At 43.4% G+C, this 20,575-nt stretch overlaps 1 protein-coding gene across 3 annotated transcripts in view; it reads left to right on the top strand.

The window, feature by feature from the left end:
• ASTN2 (astrotactin 2) overlaps positions 1-20,575 on the top strand; it is a 700,862-nt gene that overhangs the window by 269,942 nt on the left and 410,345 nt on the right. For all 3 annotated transcript variants that reach the window (XM_084898878.1, XM_084898877.1, XM_084898876.1), the window contains one exon: positions 7,078-7,224. In XM_084898878.1, the coding sequence (XP_084755004.1) occupies positions 7,078-7,224 (147 nt within the window). The remainder of the gene's footprint in view (positions 1-7,077; positions 7,225-20,575) is intronic.

Below are 20,575 nucleotides of genomic sequence, written 5' to 3'. Positions count from 1 at the left end.
GCGTGAATTTGGACAGATGCTGATATCACTGACAGCAACCCTTGTATACATGACTATGCTAACCCATTGTGTTTTTTTCCCCTATTTTGTCCCATAGAATAGTAGTTCCGCAATATATTAATACTTTCAGAAAACATCAGGAGAAATTCTGCTAAAGAGACTTCAATGAAGGCCTTTTTCAGGGATTTTATTTTATTTTATTTTTTTCTTCTCGGAGATTCTGATAACAGATATCTACTCTAGCACTTCAAGAGATGAATATTTAGTATAGCATGTATGCCAACATTTATTGATTGATTGATTGATTGATTGGTTGCAAATGGAAACATTTCCTTTCCATGATACATTTTATTTTGTGCCTAATACCACTCTGGCTCCTTGGGATGTTTGGATACACTCGTGTGGTCAGTGGGTCAGGAGGTATCGGTTCAGATTGGAATCCCACCTTCTAACCTGGCCAGTGTGACCTGAGTGTCATGTCACACAAAGTACGCTAGGCTGTGGGTCAGGACCTGTGGCTCCTTTGTCCAATTATTCCTCTGGTGTCTACACATGCGTTCACTCACCATGAACTCTGGTTCCTCATCTGTATACTGGAGACAAGACCTGTTGTATAGGGTTTTGGTGAAATGTGAATGAGATATTTGGGAACAATTTGGAAAATAAGAACTGAAAAATATATGGCACTGTCTGTGCCATTTTCACCACCACCCCTGTGCCCATCCCGGTTGTCCTCACCTTGAAGTCCTCTTTCCACTTACAGGCACAGCCATCTGCAGGTGCCATAGAGAAACCCAAACAGCCAGGCTCTCAGCACCTGTTGCCAGTGTGTGCCACAGTCCATGCCTACACTGTAGAAACTCTTCTTATTCATGGAGCAGAGCTGGCCAACGGTGTCCCCCAGCGACCTCACAGATAACACTGTGGCCCCAAGCAGCACAGTGAACTAGTGGAGGCCATGTAGTATTGTCTGGCTGCCTAGCTAGCTCCTCTCACCTTCTGCCCTCCTTCTAAAGTTCTGGTTGGCACTTAAGAGAGGTTCCTTTGGAAACCTGAGGTCAACATAAGGTCGGATGATGAGGTTACTCCACCCACCATCTCCAGGGGATCACAGGGCAAGCTGAGGTCTACAAGCAGCTCGGCAGGTAAGGTTGCTTGTTTAGTGATCTAGCCACCTCTAGCATGTTGAATGAGAGATAATGGAGGATAAATATTAAGCTCGAGTCCCACCGGTGTGACTCAGTAGTTGAATGTCATCACAGGAACTAAGAGGTCACCAGTTTGATTCCCGGTCAGGGCACATTCCTGGGTTGCGGGCTTGAACTCCAGTGGGGGGTGTACAGGAGGCAGCCAATGGATTTTGTTCCATCTCATTGATGTTTCTGTCCATCTATCTATCCATCCATCCCTCTCCCTTTCTCTCAAAAAATCAATAAAAACATATATTTTTTTAAAAAGGTTAGAGCTTGGACTCTGATGTCAGAATTTTCCAATTTCAGTCCTGTTACCTTGAGTTGCATAGCCTTTGGCCAATGGAGGCCTCAGTTCCCTCACATGTAAACTTGCATGATAATAGACAGGATCTCATGATGTTTCTGTGATGGATATGTGAGAGGCTTGTGCAAAATTTTTAGTTATATTGTCTGGCTCACACATTTTTATAAATATTAATAGTAATGGTGGTGACGACAATGATGATGATGAGGGTGTTTACTAGGAAAGCCATTGTAAAGAAAAATATAATAAAAAGATTCAAAATATGACTTTAGCAAAATAAAGCTAGTAATGTGTGGTTTGGGGTAAAAGACGCTCAAGGTAGCCTCATCTCCACCTTTAACTAACTAGCTGCCCTGAAGAGGAGGTATTAGGTGCATCCTGCTTGACGTGGCAGCAGGAATTGGTTTAGAGAGTGGGATTCTGGGACTGTTTGGTACAAATGTCTGAGAGCAGCATCGCTGCTTGGGCAGGGTTGGGTTTGCAGTCTTGCATATGTGCAAAGACTGGAGAGACACTCGCACAGACCTCATGGAGGAAAATGCTGTGGAAGGTGGGAAATGAGGAAAATTACAAATCATTTAAAGCAGAGGTCGGCAACCCGTGGCTCACTAGCCACATGCAGCTCTTTGGCCCCTTGAGTGTTCTAACGCCACTTCTTCAAAATAGACTCACCCAGGCCGAAAACTGACTTCTGTACATGGGCCATGAAGTTTCAATTGCACTGTACATGCATGCCTGCATGTGGTATTTTGTGGAAGAGCCACACTCAAGGGGCTAAAGAGCTGCATGTGGCTCACGAGCTGCGGTTTGCCAACCACTGATTTAAAGGATTCTATGGACTTGAGCGTGCCAAGGTCAGAGAGCCAGAGGACACAGAAACTAGCTCATGGCAGAGTTAGAGAGGGGGTGGAGATGAAGACTTGGCTCAGATGGGCGAGACGGGGGACAGGTTGCTTCATATTGGCACATTGCGCTGGAGTAGCATGTGCAGAATCCCAACAGGAGTCAGGCTGAGGAGAGGCAGCCAGCTCTCCTAGAGTTCTGAGAAAGCCCCAGTTTCAGATACTTCTTCCACCTGCCTCCAGCGTGACACTGTCTGTTGTCTGAAGATGTGTCCCAATTTTAGTTTCCAGAAATAAGCAAAGAAGCACAGAGGTCCTGGAGTGCACGTGTGACAGGAACCCCTGAGGCGCTCAGTGAGGTTAATGGGGCACCAGCAGTCTGTACTGGTCACGCTGGTGTGCGGGATGAGCGCAACTTCCCAAGGGCTCCAGGTATGATTGATTTCTGAGCAGCCAGGGACCAGAGTTTGCTGAAGAAAGTGACTGAATGCATTTGACTAGAAAAGAACCAATAGCAATGTTCCCATACTGACACCTCTTGGTAGAATGTGGAACAACATTTCAACATTCATTCATTCATTCATTCACTCCTTTCATAGATTGTTCTCTCAACCTGGCATTTCCTCACCACAGGGAATCAATTAAACCTAATATATTCATACATAGTTATAGACACCGGAAATCATAGGAGAGCAGAAATATGACATCTGGCACATAGCAGGTGCACATTAAATAACTATTTATTGAATGACTCAATTTCCAGGTAAGGATGGTGAAGCTTAGTGGAGAGGAGGAAGGTGACTTATCCATGGGGGTTAGCAGCTAAGTGTATTAGCCAGAGTTTTAACTCAAACCAAGTGCCATATGTCCTGCTGATATCCATGTAGATGACAAGTGTCGGGCAGTGAGGTTTTGAGGACTTGAGATGAAAGGAAGATACCAAGAGCATGTAGATCTCTGAGCGTGCTTGCTTCGTGTTGTAATTACTCTCCCCCCTTTCATCCACACAACTTCTTTATCGATCAGAGATGAGCATTTCCACTTTATAGATTAGAACACTGAGGCTCTAGGGTGTATGGAACTTGCCAAAACTTAAACAACTATGAAATGGAAGGGTTTGGATATAAATTTCTACATTTAAAACCAAGCCCCAGCTTATTCCTCCTGGAATCCTCCACCCTAATGTCCTAGGTATCTAGAATCCCTGTCTTTCCCCCTCCCACTCTCATCCCACATGCCATTTTAAGAAAGAAATGACTTCTTGGCATAGAGCCTAGTCTCTTGGGCCCCGGGAATATTAGAAGGAAGGAATCAATGGGCGTGTGGCAGCTTTAAGTTTTCCACACACAGTGGACTGATGGGGTTAGATCTATTTTCTTCATTGTAAAATGTGATTGATTTAATTCCAAATTTAACTTAAATTTGATTTTCTTCTCTCAACCTGGCATTTCCAAACAGGGAATCAATCAAAGCGCAAATTATAGGCAGCATGCGGATCAACAATGCTGAGTTATTTCCTGTCGAATTTCCCCAGCAATGCATTTTACGCCCTCCTCTTCTGCCATGAAAGGGGTTGGGGGGTGAGCGGGAGGGGGAATGAGAGGAAAATTAGATTAACTTTCTCCAGCTCCAGCCATCAATATTCTTGATTAAATTCTGTTCCTACAGCCCAGCTTGCTCCCCTGAAAGGGATGGGACGGGACCTGCAAGCTTGGGTGTGTGCCAGAGGTAACAGTGACCTCGGCTGTCTGTGGATACTAATGTCATGATCTGGAACTATCACTTATCAAACTCTTTTTTTGTTCCAATTACATGAATAATCTTATTTGTTCTCATATCAGCTCTGAAAGGAGACCACTGTTCCCATTTTACAGATGAAGACATTTTGACTTCTTAGGGTTAGAACAATTGGTAGGTGTCACGTGGAGATTGTGTGGCTAAGCGAGGCGTGTATGTGAACATAGGCGTGTCTGGGTACAAAGGCCCACAAGGGCCCCAGGGTGGCATCATGCCATTGCTGCCTAATCCTTATTCTGTGGTAAAGTAGGAGACAGTATGATATGGGGCAGAGAATGGGAAGCAATGGTTCTAATTCTGTCTCTGCCACATGTGATTGGGTGACCTTAGAAAAGTTCTTTCACTGTTCTGCTCCCCTGTTGGTAAAACAGGGCAGTAATAAAAGTTCACTGTAAAGAGTAAATGAGTGATTGTTCTGCACTAAAAGGTAAGTTTCAAGAATGTTGGCTGTTTTGTTCAATATCATTTCCCCTGTACCTACAACAGTGCAGGGAAAGAGTTGATGGTCAATAAAAGTTGGTTGACTGGATGGATACATGGATGGATGGACGGACAGACAGACGAACAGATGGACGGACGGATGGACGGATGGATAGATGGATGAGTGGATGGATGGATGGAGAGATAGATGTGAATGCTAGGCATAGTGCCTAGATCACAGTAAGTACTGGACAAAGGGAGTCTTTCTTCCCTGTCCCTGTTCCTACAGTGCAATGCAGAACCTAGAAGAGGAGAGGCGGGTACTCTGAGCTGCTGTCCACAGCACATACTCAGAGCTAAGTGCTGATGTTTCTTTAGGTTCCTGGGCCAGGAACTCTTAAAAAGTCCCACTGAGAAGTCCCTGCCAGGTCCAGTTGCCATGGAAACTCTCCAATCCCCGTGGCTGCTCCCACTGTCGCCTGGCCTTAGTAGAGACTTCACCTGCATGCTTTCTTTTCCTCAGACTTCAGAGCCAGCTATAGTGGCTTAGGCATTCACCAAGTGAGTGGCCGCCCCAGGACGCAGTCCCCTCCCTCTTGTCCCCCTCCCTCCCTCTCTGATAATATTTCATCTTGTCCCCCTCCCTCCCTCTCTGATAATATTCCCTTTGCTCACCATTCTTTTTTGTCTTCCGTTTCTGTAAAGAATGAATCAGTTCCTATGATGTTCTGTTAACATGTTGTACAAAGAGGTAGATGAGTCCTGGTTTCTTCCATCAGCAAGGAGGTGAATACCATTGTAGGGCATGGAAACAGTCATTTACCAGCGCCTCCATGTGCCAGACACTGTGTGAGGCATTTGATATCTGCTGTCTCCTTTAGTTCTTACAAGATTCCTGAAGGAGATGCCATTTTATTCCTGATGTTGAGATGAGAAAACTGAGGGCCATTAAGCTGATATGACTTCCTTCACCACCCCATTGACTCTTAAAGACCCTGTTCCAGTGAGGGTTTAAATGCCATGGGGGATGCAATTAACCCAGCCTGGGTCCAAGGAGACAGTATGAGCAACTCCACACCTGCTCTGTATCAGCTCTTCCTGCTTCAGGAATCAGCCTGTGGAGGCCAGATGGTTGGTTGATTAGTGAAAAGTTGGTTGATTAGTGGACAGATGGACAGATGGATGAATGGATGGTACTCTGAGTTAGAGTTTCCACTTTGCTGCTGTCCACACCCATGTCTGTGGCTGTGTTGACCAGATCCCAGAGATGCCTTCTCAGAGATGCTGTTGGCCATCCAGGGCATCCACCTCGCTAATGCCAGGGGCTTCTCACTACCTCTCACTCTCTGTCTGATGATGATGATGATGATGATGATGATGATGATGAGGAGGAGGAGGAGGAGGCAGCTTTCAGGAAAAGATTATGTGTGCAGCTTTGAACATGTTCTGTTTGCTCTTGGGACATTCATAGATGGATTTCCAGGAGGTTTGGGCATAAAGGTTTGCTCCAAAGAACACCCCTGTGGGTAACAGAAATTTGGGAGACATTGCTCTAAAAAAAATGGTAAATCAAACCTGGGAAATAGATATGAATAGCAAAGCCTACAGAATGAGACACAGTGGGGGCTCCGGACATAATCCATGGGTTTTCTTTGCTGGCCCAGTGGTCTCCTTGCCACGCAGATCCAATCTACTCACTCCGTTGCATCCGTGAAATTGTCTTTAATTTTCCCAGGCAAAACTCCCCTCCCCATCTGACACCCTGTCTATTAGCTCTTAACACAACTTGCTTTGAATGCCAATTAGCTGTGGTTAAGCCTCCTTTTGCCCAGCCCGTAAGTTCCCAAAGAAAAGAAACGATTCTTCTTCTGAGTCTTTCTCACATAGTAGGTGATCAGTAAAGGCCTGTAAAATTGACAATAAGTGATCAGCTTCTGACAGTTTCTAAAAGTGAAATCCTTTTAGGTAACAGACATGGTAAGTACACACTACCATGTAATCATGACAACTTTGTGAGCTATGTTTTATTACTCTCCTCCTACCAATAATAAAACTGGAGTTCAGGGATGATGCAGGTCCCACCGCCAACGTGAGCTAAAGTTCAAATCTGAATCCATGACTGTCAAACACCAAAGCCCACACTCATTCCGCTCAGCCTTATGAATTAAACATCACAGAGTCTTCTCAGTGGTCCTCAAAGACAGTGGATAGTTTAACATCACCTAATTATTATCAGGACTGACCAACCTAAATGGGAGTGGTGGAGTGGAGAACTGCCATGATTTTCAGGAAGCTTTATTATTATTTTTGTCTTTTCCAAAAGGAATAATAAGCCCATGTTCCGAGAGTTAACACCAAACGAGGGGCCACTGAGACACCATTGCAAACAGAATTTGGAAAATACAGATGTTGTTTTTTCCAGCTCCCCATTTGGAAAATAACAAGATTTCCACCCTCGTTTCTTCTCTATGCCATTTCCTCACCTCAAAGACTTAGGTGTCTGTGTGTTTTGTGCCACCAGGTTTGCTGAAAAGCCCTGTGAACAGGACGGCACTGACGCTGATCGCTGTGAGCTCCTGCATCCTGGCCATGGTGTGCGGCACTCAGATGTCCTGTCCGCTCACTGTGAAGGTGACCCTGCATGTGCCTGAGCACTTCATTGCAGACGGTAAGAGCTGAGCATTAAAGAACCTCAAGCCTAATGGGCACCTTGTACCCCTGGTTGGTCAAATATCTTCCACGCAGGACCCCACCTTAGAATTACATCACAGGGGAAAGGGGGCATTCAAAAGATTTGGAAGAGGTCCTTATCCTTTAGAGCCCTGGGCTATATGAATACAACTAAAAACTGCATTTATGCCACAGACAAGGATATAGTTTCTTAAATCGAGAATTTCAACCCTGGCCAGGTTGCTCAGTGGTTAGAATGTCGGCCCACAGACTGAAGAGCCCCAGGTTCAATTCCTGGTCATGGTCGTGTACCCTGGTTGCAGGCTCAATTCCTGGCCCCAGTCAGGGCACGTGTGGCAGGCAGGCAGGCAATCGATGTGTCTCTCTCATATCAGTGTGTTTTTCTCTTTCTGTAAAAAAATTAATGGAGAAAAATACCCCTGGGTGAGGATTAAAAAAAAATTCCAATGTGAGTGCAGAAAGATTGAGCTATATCAGATAAGTCATGGTTGGTGATAATGCTTGAGGGTCCTATTCCAAACTAAAAATTCCCCCTCTCTCTGCAAAATCTTATTTAATAATTTAAAAATTTGACACAGAAGCCTGTATAAGTTTGGTTGGAATTTCTTGAAGAGTACTCCTATCTCATTCCCTGTAAGTGTATTTTATAAGTATCATATCCTACCATTTATTCTTCACTCAATTAATTTGAATTAATGAGATATTGTAGTCAGTGTAATCATTTGCAAAGCATGGTCCGCGGAAATGATTAAGGTGCTGTATGTCTATTGCTAAAGTGCCCTCCAGAAAGTGTTCTACGTTACACACCCCAAACCCTGGTTCTCACTTGACATTGCCTTTTTCAAATATATTGAAGTTTGTCATGAATGCGATAAAGGAGGCATCTCAACTATGCAACTTAATGCCATTTTACACAGGAGTCCACCCAGATCAAACCAAGAAACATGTCCAGCACCTCAGCTTTCTTATACTCCTTCCCAATCCAGGCCCTTCCCTGAGGGGACCACCACATTATTACCTTTTATGTCTTAAAAAAATATTTTCCCATTGGATATATATTGCTGCTTTTGAGATTCTGACCCTTTATTTGTCAGCCTTGCCTCAGTGTAACTCAATTTCATCTCCAATTTGAAGTGACTGTGTTTAGAACATGATACCATTCCTTCAGTATTTTCTGTTCATAGTGGAACTTTCACCTCCTTTCTCTGAAACACTCAGATTTATAATACATCCTATGATTGCCTCCACTTCACCATGGTGAATGAACCCCTACTTGATTTTCCTTTAAAATACAAATAAGTTCAGTATTTCTCATATTGTATATATTCAGTTTCTGGCCTAAAGACTATTTTTTTGTTTTGTTTTGTTTATTCCTATCAAATTAGAGGCAAACTTTGACGTTCTGATTTTTCCAATCTCATTGTTTAGCACTCTTATGCTAAGGTCACGATTGATGGCACGTGACCTTACATTTTACCCTCCTTCTTCACTGTAGAATGCTATGGAGACGTTTATATTTTCAACATTAATTTTTACACATGTATAAATGAGAGTCTTAAGAGGCTAAGAACGGGATCAAGTAACTAAGAGCAAAGACTATAGAATAATACAAGCATGAATTCAAATACTCGTTCTGTGGCCTACTGCTTCCATAAAGCAAATGGCTTACTGCTTTAAGATGGACCATGGACTAGGTAGCTTTCATCTTTATCACCTGCTCCCATGAACCTTTATTTTTGGTAGAGAGTGCTCATGCTGCCTTTGTGAGCTGTTCGTGGTGCTGAAATATTGGATGGGGCTGAGTAATGGGTCTGGTGTTCAGGAAGAAAATGAATTCTGCCTTTCTGCCCTTGTGCTACAACATCGTTATACTTGATACTTACTGCCCATTATAGGGAAAGGTCAGCACGATATAGCACTTGTCCAGAGCCCAGCTGGCAAGAACAATAAATAAAAGTCCCATCCAAGCCCTTGGCAGATAGCACCCCTTCCTTTGTCTGAGCCTTCTCAAGGCCACTAATGGCTTTTTGCCCTGCTAAGTACATACTGAAGAGGTGGCCTGGGTTTGCATCCAAACTTATGGAATGCAGCACTGTTTTTTCAGCGGGAGCCTATAAATCATCTGTATTTGGTTCATTCGGGGCCAGTGATCCCCAGAATACTGAATCATGTTCTCTAGGAGTGGAGCCCAAGTATTAATGTTTTCAATGAGAACCTTAGGTGTTCCCTTAACAGAAGTTTGAGAGCTGTATCAATATCTCTGAGTTACTTTCCTTCTGCCTAATAGATATAATAACTCCTTGAGACCCTTTGCAGTCCTGGTAAGGGGCTTTGGTTTCTCCCATCTTTGATTTTATCAATGTCATATTAATGGAGCTGCCTCATGGCACAACTCCAGTGGTTTCTCATAGCACTGAATATAATGTGAATGATCCACTATGAATTTTACAATAAAGTGGCCCTGATCACAGGGTTTTTGGACTTCATCCAAATTGCCATGCAGGTAGCATTATTAATGAATGGTAGTTGGTTAATATTAAAAACTTCTGTTAGTTTGTGCATCCCTTGAGGGTTCCAAATGTAAGTCAGGATATAGTCACCCAATATTCTGGCCAGTGGAAGAGACAGCTTTAAAAGGATTACATTTTCTAGAATAAGTGGGTGAGGTGATTCCACTCTAATGCAGACAGACAACATGACAAATAGAGTTCCCTGGTCTGTTCTCTTCAGTTCTGGGAGTTGTGCTTTGAGAAGATGAATGATGTATTTGAAGTTTTCCAAATGAGAAGATTGTAGTCAAGCTATTGGAAAAACTTTGTGGATATCTAGTGACTTCTTAAGAAAAGGGTGGAATAGAATCTTTCTATAAGAGTTGAAAGAACCTAGACAAAAATAAATTTAATACTGTTGAGCATGTCTGTTACAAACACTGTGATTTTCAAAATACTTTGCATGAAGTGACTTGTTCAGTTCTCATAGCAGAAGTGTGAGGCAGGGCTTAGCATCCTCATTTTGCACACATGTGGTTGTGCCAGATTAACACACACAACTGAAGCAAATGTCTGAAAGCCCAAGTGTTCCTGACCCCTGATCCAAGACCCTTCCATGCCCCACACTTCTACAAAAATTACCATGGAAATTATATTTGTCTTTAAAAGGGTTCAGGTTTGTTCTGGAAGTCCCTATGAAGCAAAATTAGAAATCTGTGGGTGATGAGGGTGGTCAGAGATGGGAGAAGATTTAACCTTAGTCTGAAAATATCTTTACTTTCTCAGCTTCAGCCTCATTGTCTATACTGTAGGGATAATAGCAGTACTTACCTTATAGAGTTATTGTGATGAATAAATGAAATAATGCCCATAAAGCTTTTAGCTCAGTACCTGAGACCTAGCAATGGCTCAATAAATCGTATAAATGTTAGTCGTTGTGATAATATTTTTTTAATATTGGAAGGGGGTCACTGCAAGGTAATGAGTTCCCCGTCATAGAGAATTTCTTGAGAATAGATGACCACATTTCTAGGAAGCTAAAGAAGAAAAGGAAAGCATGTATTTGGCTTAGGCACTTTGGTATTTTGATTCAGAGCCTTTTTATCTGGATATAAACTTTAAAAACACTTATATTAAGGGCTTGCAGACTGTTTATTCTTTGCTATCTCTTCCATGAGCATTACCATTCTTTGCCTAAACTCAGAAATGGAGTGAGACTCAGGAATGGGTGAAGATCAGGGATATATCTTGAATACATTATTTGGCTAAAACACACACACACACACACACACACACACACACACACACACACACTTAAGGTCAAGTTAAATTGTTAGCATCATGTTTGGAGTTTTAGTAAGATGGTATTCAAGTCTTCTCTGTTTCCTATGACTGAGGAATTGGGTTCTAAAGTTTCCTTGCCAACCTAAGAAATGTTCAATAAGCTTGTAGCTGCTTTTGAACACAGAAGTGTATGTAATGAATCTTGGTTACATTTATTTGCTTCCACCCCTAATTCATGCCTTTCAGCCAGGAGAGTGAGCTAATCTGCAGCTTTGTGTCTTTAATGCGGAATGAGGTTCCTAGTTGACTACAGGGCTAGTTTGCAGTGATTTTCAACTCTTAGGGGGGGAAATCCCACCACACCAGAGGTGGCTGCTGAGCCACACACTGCCAAGCAACTTGTCTAAAAAGAGTATTTCCTCGGAAAATTTGCACTCTGGAATCATCTTGGGCTTTGTTTTATTATTTTTTTAATATTTCAATTACAGGTGACATTTAATGTTATATTAGTTTCAGGTGTAAAGCACCGTGGTTAGATAATGATGCAATTCATCAAGTGATCCCCCTTATCATTCAAGTATGCACCTGGCACTGTACACAGTTATTACAATATTAGTGACTATGTTCCCTAAGCTGCACCCCCCATTCCCAGGTTGATGGCAGATCTTTGGGTACCAGGGACCCTGATCAGGTGTACAGTGCTCTACAGCATGGCCTCTGTCTTTTTGGACTATTACTCCTTCACACATTCTTAATGCTAGATACACAAATAGGTTGACTTACCTTGTACCTGCCTCTTGATATACATTTGGCTAAACATTGCTGTCCACCAGGAAAACCCTTTAGCATTTCCATATATTGGAATTACCCATCTCTGTGTCCTCACTTAATTATCTCCTCCCTCCAGAAAATTTTCTTAAAAACCCAAAACTTCTTTAAAAAAAAAGTCAGAAGTAATTTTTTTCTATGCAGGTTGAAAGTTACATAGAACTGTATTTCTACCTCTCTAATGATCACACCATCTGCCTCCTGTCTCGTTATTGTTATGTCTGTGTCATTGAACAATTGCCTTAGTCCTAAGAACCGGCCCCCTGTATTGAATCTTGCTTCCTCCAGGTGTTTCCTCAACACAGCAGACATATCTTTTAAAATAAAAAATCTCAACATGTTTCATCTGCCCTGAGAACTGTGCAAATACTTCTTAGTGTACTTGTTATAGAGACCAAACTTCTTTGTTTTGTTGTTAATCTTCACCTAAGGATATTTTTCCCATTGGTTTTTAGAGAGTGTGGAAGGGAGGGGGAGACACACAGAAAGAGAATCATTAATGTGAGAGACATATTGGGAATGGAGCCTGCAATCAAGGTATGTTCCCTTGACCAGACTGGAACTCAGGACCCTTCAATACATAGGCCAGTGCTCTAGCCACTGAGCCAAGCTGGTTAGGATGAGACCAAACTTCTTAATAAGACCTTTCGGTCTCTGCAAGATCAAGCTGAAGCCTTTCAAGCCTCACTCTCTGTCACTCTCTTTACATCAATTCTTAAATATCCCTGGCTGCATTCTACCCCAAGGCCACTCTCACTGCCTGAAACATTTCTCCCCACCTCTCTCTCCTAGCCAGTTAGGAGACAAACTTCATCTCCCTGACAAACTTCATCTACCCTGCAGTGATTGACCTCTTTTTTTTCATAACCTAGCCTCTGTTAAGTCCCCTACTAACTATTATTCTAAAGCCTTGCACTGTTCCTTGATAGCACTGATGTCAGTCTGCAATTCTGTATGTATTTAGTTGAAGTTGGGGTCTCTCACTGCAGTGTAAGCCCATTAAGGATAGAGGTTACATTCCTTTGCTTTGCTCCTTGCATTCAGCACCTTGGACAGTATCCACATAGCATTAGTGCCTTGAAGAAATGGTTTCAGTGGCTGGACTTAAGTTTCCTCAAGGGCAAGAGCCAGATTATTCATGCCTTAATCTATTCTGATCCCTGACGGAGCCTCTGACTCAGTGGACATAAAATAAAGTATGTCTGTGAAACACATGAAGGGAGGGAGAGCTGGCAGGTGGACCAGATGTCCTGAGGAGATATGTCCTGGGGAATGACAGTGCAAGAAATCGGAGACCGCCTCCTCTTCTATGATTGACTTCACTCCCCAGGTTTTTGTTCTTATCCCAAAAGATAAAAACCTGCAATCAACCTCACAGTTCTCCCCCAACGTGCCAACGAAACAAGCTCTACCCCAGAGCCCAGAAGAGGGGAAAATATAAATTGAGCTGAGATTCAGAACACCCAGGTGGGAGGTGGCCATGCAACACCAATAAACCATATTAATATACTGAAATCAGGAAGAAGAGGTTGAACTCCAACCCAAACTTAATAACTATTTGAGAGAGAGCGCAGGGAGAAGGCGAGGCTGGGCTTCAGTCAGAATGAAAATGAGATCTGCGATGGAGCTGGTAACGTAATTATATGCCGTGAAAACTGTTTCTCTCTCCTTCTTCTCCTACTTAATGGACAACTTGCTCAGCGATGGCCCTGAGCCAGAGCAGGAAGCTGTGGATACCCCCTAGAGTAGCATTGTTGGGGGTTTTTGTTTGTTTTCCCCCTCAAATCTCTGCATTAGCAAAGTCTGAGTGCAAAAAATCATGGAAGGGAAAAATGTCTCAACCATGTGATCCTTAAATATGAACTGATCCCCAGGTTTAAATCGATAAGGTATTGAGGGGAAATAAACTCTGTAAGCCTATTCCAAGCAGCTGAGCGAGTTCAAGCTTTTAAAGATATCTCAGCCGCCATATACCCAGTGTCATTAAGGATTTTTAATGACACTCTGAGCTGAGATGTGAGCTTGGCTTCCAACCAGGATGAATTGTTGCTAATTTCCCTTCTTAACAAAAGGGATAACTGAGTTTGACGCCAAAATTGGAGACTAATTTCTGTGTTTTGATAGCAAATGGAGTCCAAAAAATATGTCACTGGAACTGGGGCAGAAGATGGCTGAGAGAGGTAGGGAAATTTGATTTTTTTTTTCCTCATTAATAATCTATTCTGTTGTGAGGAGGCTACTTTCATTTTAAGATTGGGAGCAGCAAATGGTGAGTGAGAGGTTTGATGAGTTGGAGTGCCCTGGCTACCATTTGGGCTCTTGGTGAATGCACACATTCAGACTTTCGAGTGACACTTATGGAGTTAGATGGTCCATTAATGTTGGCTTGGTGTTTGCACGGGGATGTAGTGTTGAATCAGTCAGTGGTGTGGTGCTGGGAATGAGAAAAGGTGGCCTGGTACAGAGGTTAAGATGTGGGTTCTATACTCAGGTCTTCTGATTTCCAGTTTTGTGGCCTTGGGTATATTAATCCACCCACCAAGCCCCAGTTTTGCCATCTAAAAGCTATGATAATACTCCTTGTCTCCAATGAGTGTTAGTAGGCTGATGAGTGTGAAAAACCTTGGCCCGCTGTGAGTGTATGTAAGATTCTTGACAATGTTGTTCTTTACCCTTTCTGTTTGTTCATAGCTTTCTTATATATGAAATTGAAAGGGTTGGAAAGAGATCTTAGTGGATGGGGCCAAGTGAATAGAAAGTACAGCTTCTGGGAGGCTTAGCTTGGTGAGAAGGAAATATGATAGTTAAAAGTTTCTTGGTAAATAATACTAATCCCTTGTCATATACGCATAGCACCTGTTTTTTTTTCCCTTCCTTTTTCTCTCCCTTCATGTGGTCAACAAATACAGTCAGGCTCAGCATAATGGTCTACGATGGAGCACCTTTGTCAGGGTGGTATACCATAGGACCTACTTTTGTGGAAGTGAGTTATGATGTTTGCACAATGAAGGTTTGCTTAAGGATGCATTTCTCAGAATGTATCTCTCTTGTTAAGTGGCATGTGAGTGTATTACACATATCCTTATCTGTGGCATGCTCAGATGTTAGGGAGGCAGAGATGGATAAAACACAACCTCTGGCCTTCCCCAGTTGGTGGAAACACACCAAGAAGATGAAATGCAAAATGCAGTGTGGGAGTGCACTGGGGTTGCACTGGGACCTGTGGGAACAGAGAGGAGGGGCAGCCAATACCATAGCCCAGGTTGCAGATGGGAGTGATTTAAGGAGAGAATGCCTTGAGGAGGCAGAACCTGAGCAGGGCCCTGCTATTCAAGCCTTCCTGTGACTGTTGTATAACAGCGCTAACAATTGGTCACATTTGCAGAACATGACTAAGTGAGGGCCTTGTACGAATGTCTGGTAAAGCATTATCTCTTTTAATTTTATTACCTTATTTGGTAGATCCAGACATTATCCCTATTTTAAATGTAAAGGAAACTAGATCCTAAGGAATTTACATGGCTGCCTTAATGTCACAAAGGGGTGAGAAGACTCATTTCAAATTAGCAGCTACAGAATGTGGAAGACGGAGAATTCAGTGACTACGATTGTGTTCTTGCTCTGCCAAGAATTCACCATGACCTTCGGCTCCTCTGTATTTTTCCGGACATTGGTTACTTCATTGTAAAATGTGGGAAGAAAATAAACAAGGTAGTACTTAAAATTATCTCTGCCCTGACATTCTAAAAGTAGAATGAGACACGTCGGGGTGCAGAGTTACCCTTTACTCATCTCATTATGCACGTGACCTTCGCAGTGTGTATGCAGCCGCCTGTTAGCATCCCTTGTTTTGGGCCGCTCTGTATCCAGGCAGCCCCCAGAGCAAGGATCTTGGAAGCACAGGCAGCTAAGCAAACTTTTACAGCCCACGAGTTGCCATTTGAAGAAAGCTTAGAAGGATCACAGAAGGATCACCGCCAAGCTCGTGCAGGGACTGGGAGCTTCCAGGGCTGCCGGATGCAAAGGGAAGTGGTGGGTAGCCAGTCCGTGGTGGGAAGGCTGCCTCTCCAGCTTCAGCTCCCAGCTCAGCTGCCGAGGGACCTTGAACATCTTGGGTGTCAGCAACAGTGTGGGAGGGGAACTCTGCATCACATTCAGAGGGGAAATGATGAGATGAGAGGAATCATCCCTCCTGCCCTGCACTCTCTCTTTCCACATCCTTCCCACTTCTCTGCCCCCCTCCCATCCTGGCTCTGGTGCCCAGCAGAATCTTGCTGTTTGGCCTTCCTCCCTGACTGCTCTCTGGATAATCTAAGTGAAATAGATCTGCAGCTGCACAGTCCTGGGCCTTTGGGCAGCTGCTGGTGACTTTCTGAGACTCTGCTAAAGACCTGGTATCTTATCCTCAGCCCGAATCACTCCTGAAGCCTGGTCTCCCCACAACCCCTCCTCTGCTTTAACCCCAGTTGCCATTTGGGCTTTCTTGGTGAATCCATGCATTAAGTCTTTTCTGCTGACTTGATGAGTGTCAGGGGTCATATCCTAGGACAAACACACACAGTCAGCCCTAAAGCAGTGTGAAATTTAGAATTGGGAAATCGATTCTCTCTCATCATTGATGTTTCTATCCCTCTCTCTATCTCCTTTCCTCTCTGAAGTCAGTAGAATCTGGAAACCTCAGGTTCAGATCTGCATTCCTCCACCTCTAACTATTCAGCTGAGGTGAGTCACCTCGCTCCTCCGAACCATCAATTTCACCATCTATAAAAGCACAGCTCTTAGCCCCTGAGTCACAGGATGGCAGTGAGGATGAAGTAGAGTGACATGAAAATACACCATAGCAGGCACCCAGAAAGTGCTAATTGTGCCCTCATGGGGATCACACATGTTATTTTAAAATGACAGGGTAGCTATCAAGCAGGACTACAACAAAGACAGAACATAATCTGGACCAGGTGGGGTGCACAGACAAGTCATAAGGCCAGGGCGGCCTGGAGTGCTGTCCACTGCACACATCTGGGCAAAGCTCTCGGACAAGAAGATTTGGTTAGGGACTGGGCACGAGAGTATTTGCTCTGTTGGAGATAAAGGTGAGGACAAGAAGGGGCATCTTCCTAGCACAGGAAATAGCATGAGAAAAGGTGGAATAGGAGCAGCATCTGGAACATCTGGGACTCCATGTGGCTGGGACAGGACAAAGCGGGGAGTGGGACAGGAAGAGCAGGCGTCTCAGGGTTGGGCTTTTATTGTGGAGGTGATCAGGGCTCATGAAACCACTGGGAGATTTTAAACAAGAGAGTTTAGGGCAGTGGTCGCCAACGTTTCGAACCTCAAGGATCACCAGTGGTCCATGGACCACCGGTTGGCTACCACTGGTTTAGAGGACACAGTTGCTTGTGCAAAAAGCAATGCAAGATGTCAATGAAAAGATAAGGCTATGAATGCACAGCCGTTTAATGTCACTTAACTATTCTGGCTTGTTTCTTAATCTGTACAGCGGGAGTACTGGTCCCTTCCTCTTAGGAACAATGAATGAGATATTTGTCAAATATTTAGTAGAATATTTGGCGACTGGAAGCACTTTGAGATGCTAGTGTTTATTGGCATGGTTGTCATTATTGCCTTCATCATCTAAGTTAGGCTTTCCTATTAAATGGTCCCAGTCTTTTCCTTTTGGCACTCAGCTCATTTAAAATGACTATTCCACCCGGCTGGTATGGTTCAGTGGTTGAGCATCAACCAATGAACCAGGAGGTCATGGTTTGATTCCCGGTCAGGGCACATGCCTGTGTTGCAGGCTCGATCCCCAGAAGGGGACATGCAGGAGGTAGCTGATCAATGATTCTTTGTCATCATTGATGTTTCTATCTCTCTCCCTCTCCCTTCCTCTCTGGAATCAATAAAGATATCTTAAAAATAATAAAATAAAATTACTTATTCCATGTCTAAGAGTCTCAGCTGTAGAACCACACTCTTTGGGTTGAACATTTCCTAGCTGCGTAGCACTGAGTTGGTTATTTCACCTCTAAACCTCTGTCTGCTCCTCTGTGAAATGGCATGACAACAATAAACCACCTCAAAGGGCAACTGAATGACTGACTAGGACACACTTGGCCACCCCTTGGCACTAGTCAGTGCACAGTAAACAATAGCACCTGCTAATGTTCCTTTAAGCCTCACTAGAACCAAGGCAATATAGCAACTAATTGTAAGGAGGGGCAGAGAAGGAGAAGGGGTCAGAGACAACCTCTACCTGATAGGTTGGTAACTCTAAACATAAAAATAAAAACACTTTTACCCAGCAGTGAAGTGTGGGGTAATGAGCATGAACGCCAACACCAGAATACATGGGTGTAAACCCTAACTCCACCTTCCGTGTGATGTAGCTCAGTCTTCTGCAACACTGGGATGCTGACACACTCCAAACCAGGCTGACTGTGAAGACTCCATTGTTCAGTGCAGGAGCCTTGTCTGTGTTTGTAGAAAAAAAGAAGAAAAGAAAAATGCAAGCAACTTTGAGGAACATGCAGGGTTAGGACCTTTACAAATCCTGCCTGGATGAAAACTGTTACTACCGGCTGCCTCTGTGTTCTGTATGGCAGCTCTCCTGAGAGCTGGAGTCATTCTAATAATACTTCAGGTGATGTCTCGCTGCAGTATTAGGGCCAGGATAGGGGATGGAGAAAGTGGCCTGTCCCCAGCCCCCATTCTGGTGCTGATTGACCTGTGAGTGGGAGGACTTCAGGTGTGGCCATTTCAAATGCAGCATTAACATTTTGGGCAGGGGATCTGTCATAGAGTCGAGTCCTGAATGGAGTGTCAGAGTTGGTGTCGCATCCAAAATATCGGGTCAATTAAAAATGGCAGATGAGGCCCAGATGGTGTGGCTCAGTGGTTGAGCATTGATCTAGGAACTGGGATGTCACGGTACACTTCCCACTCAGGGCACATGCCCAGGTTGTAGGCTTGATCCTCAGTGAAAATGCAGGAGTCAGCCGATTAGTGATTCTCTCTTATCATAGATGTTTCCATCTCTCTCTCCCTCTCCCTTCCTCTCTGAAATCAATAAAAGTATCTATATTTTTTAAATGGTGCAGGAGGAAGAGTGTGGGAGCAGCACAGTGTAAGCATATTGCATAGTAGGCAGCTTGGCAACATTTTCTAAATTGTAGAACGTGAGAGCAAGAATATATTTTAGCCTCATCTTTGACCATCTCCCATCACCTTTGCACTCTGGCCAAATGATATAGTCACCCTGGCACCCAGTCCCCAATTCTCAGCCAACACTTGCTGACTCGTTATTTGAGATCCATAATTCGAGAGGGTTTAGAATTTTCTTAGCAGCCTGATGATTTGAAATTTCAAAGGCAAGATAGAGTTTCAGACAGTGAGTGACGATCGTTTTTTGTGTTTTTAAGGAATTCGTCCCCACCTTCCACTCATTTAAGTCTGGTTTTTCAAAATCCCTGTCCTTCTATGTTGCCATGGAAGATGCCACTTGGGGGAATCTCAGGGCACTTTCCCATCATGGAAATGAGAGAGTCAGAGAAGCAACCCACCAGCAGACCACACTCCTGTTGGCCCTGGGATACTGTTGGCGAGTATTTCTCAGAAGAGATCTTTAATTGTTTCATCTAAAGAGAATGTGACTTTGTTCCTCACTCTCTTCATAGAGGCTCTTGAATTGGATCCAGCTATTAGCAGTTCTTCTTAATTTCCTCTGAGTCTTGCTGGCTGAAGCACCGGGCTTGGAACAACTTTTAATTTTGTTTTTAATTAAACTTCACTTGTTTCAAATCACTCACTTTTAATGTCATTTCTTTGCAGCCAGGAGAAGCAACAGGCGCTGTGTGTGCCTGTTCCTATATGCACACATCTACGTGTACCTGTCCATGGTGTAGCTAACGACTGGCACTTGGCTGAGGGCCAGCGCCGGAGCAGGCAATTAGAAAACAGGAATGAGTCACAGAAGGAGCTTTTGTTTACCCTGTTATATCCCAAGCTAATATGTTGTTTAAGCAGGAATCTTGGTTATTGTGTTTGTTGTTTTTGCCAAATCGTATTTGAACGAGACAGCATGCCCTTGTATTTCACACAATAGTATTCTCACATATGTGTAGGTAGAAATAATCTAAGAATAACTAACACTTATTAAGCATTTATTATGTGCCAGGTACTGTTTTAAATACTCTATATATATTACCTCATTTACGTTCAAAGTGAGTAATTTGAAACAACAGAAATTTAATTTACATACATTGCCTCCTACATTGCTGAGATTATTACCCACAGTTTTATAGCTGAGAAACCAAGGTCCATTTCCTGGGATCATTATCACTCGGTTAGTTTGTGGCAGGGTTAGAACATAAATACTGGCTGCCTGGCTCCATATTTCTGCTCTTAAACACTATAAGAAGCTCTCTTTCTTAAAAAAAAAAAAAAAAAAGACAAAAGGGCCTCATCAACTAAACGAATTTAATAACAACAAACATATAGAACATTGACGGGTTCTTTGCAAAAGCAAAATCCTGTTAATTTATGTCTGGGTTTTCATGTGGCCTCTGCTACTGCCCATTCCTATTGTGTAAATGGTGAAATCACACGTGGACTTTGGTTGGGATCCACAAAATCATGGTGTGGGTTTTAGCCTCTGTGCTCTTTCATATACTTAGCACCCCAAAAAGATCAATCAAGTTTGAAAGCAAACATAAATATACACTAAGTGGT

Source organism: Pipistrellus hanaki, assembly GCF_964339955.1.
Source record: "Pipistrellus hanaki genome assembly, chromosome: 11".
Classification (NCBI taxonomy): domain Eukaryota; kingdom Metazoa; phylum Chordata; class Mammalia; order Chiroptera; family Vespertilionidae; genus Pipistrellus; species Pipistrellus hanaki.
Note: the sequence above shows the minus strand (reverse complement) of the source record. Positions and strands in the feature narration are given on the sequence as shown.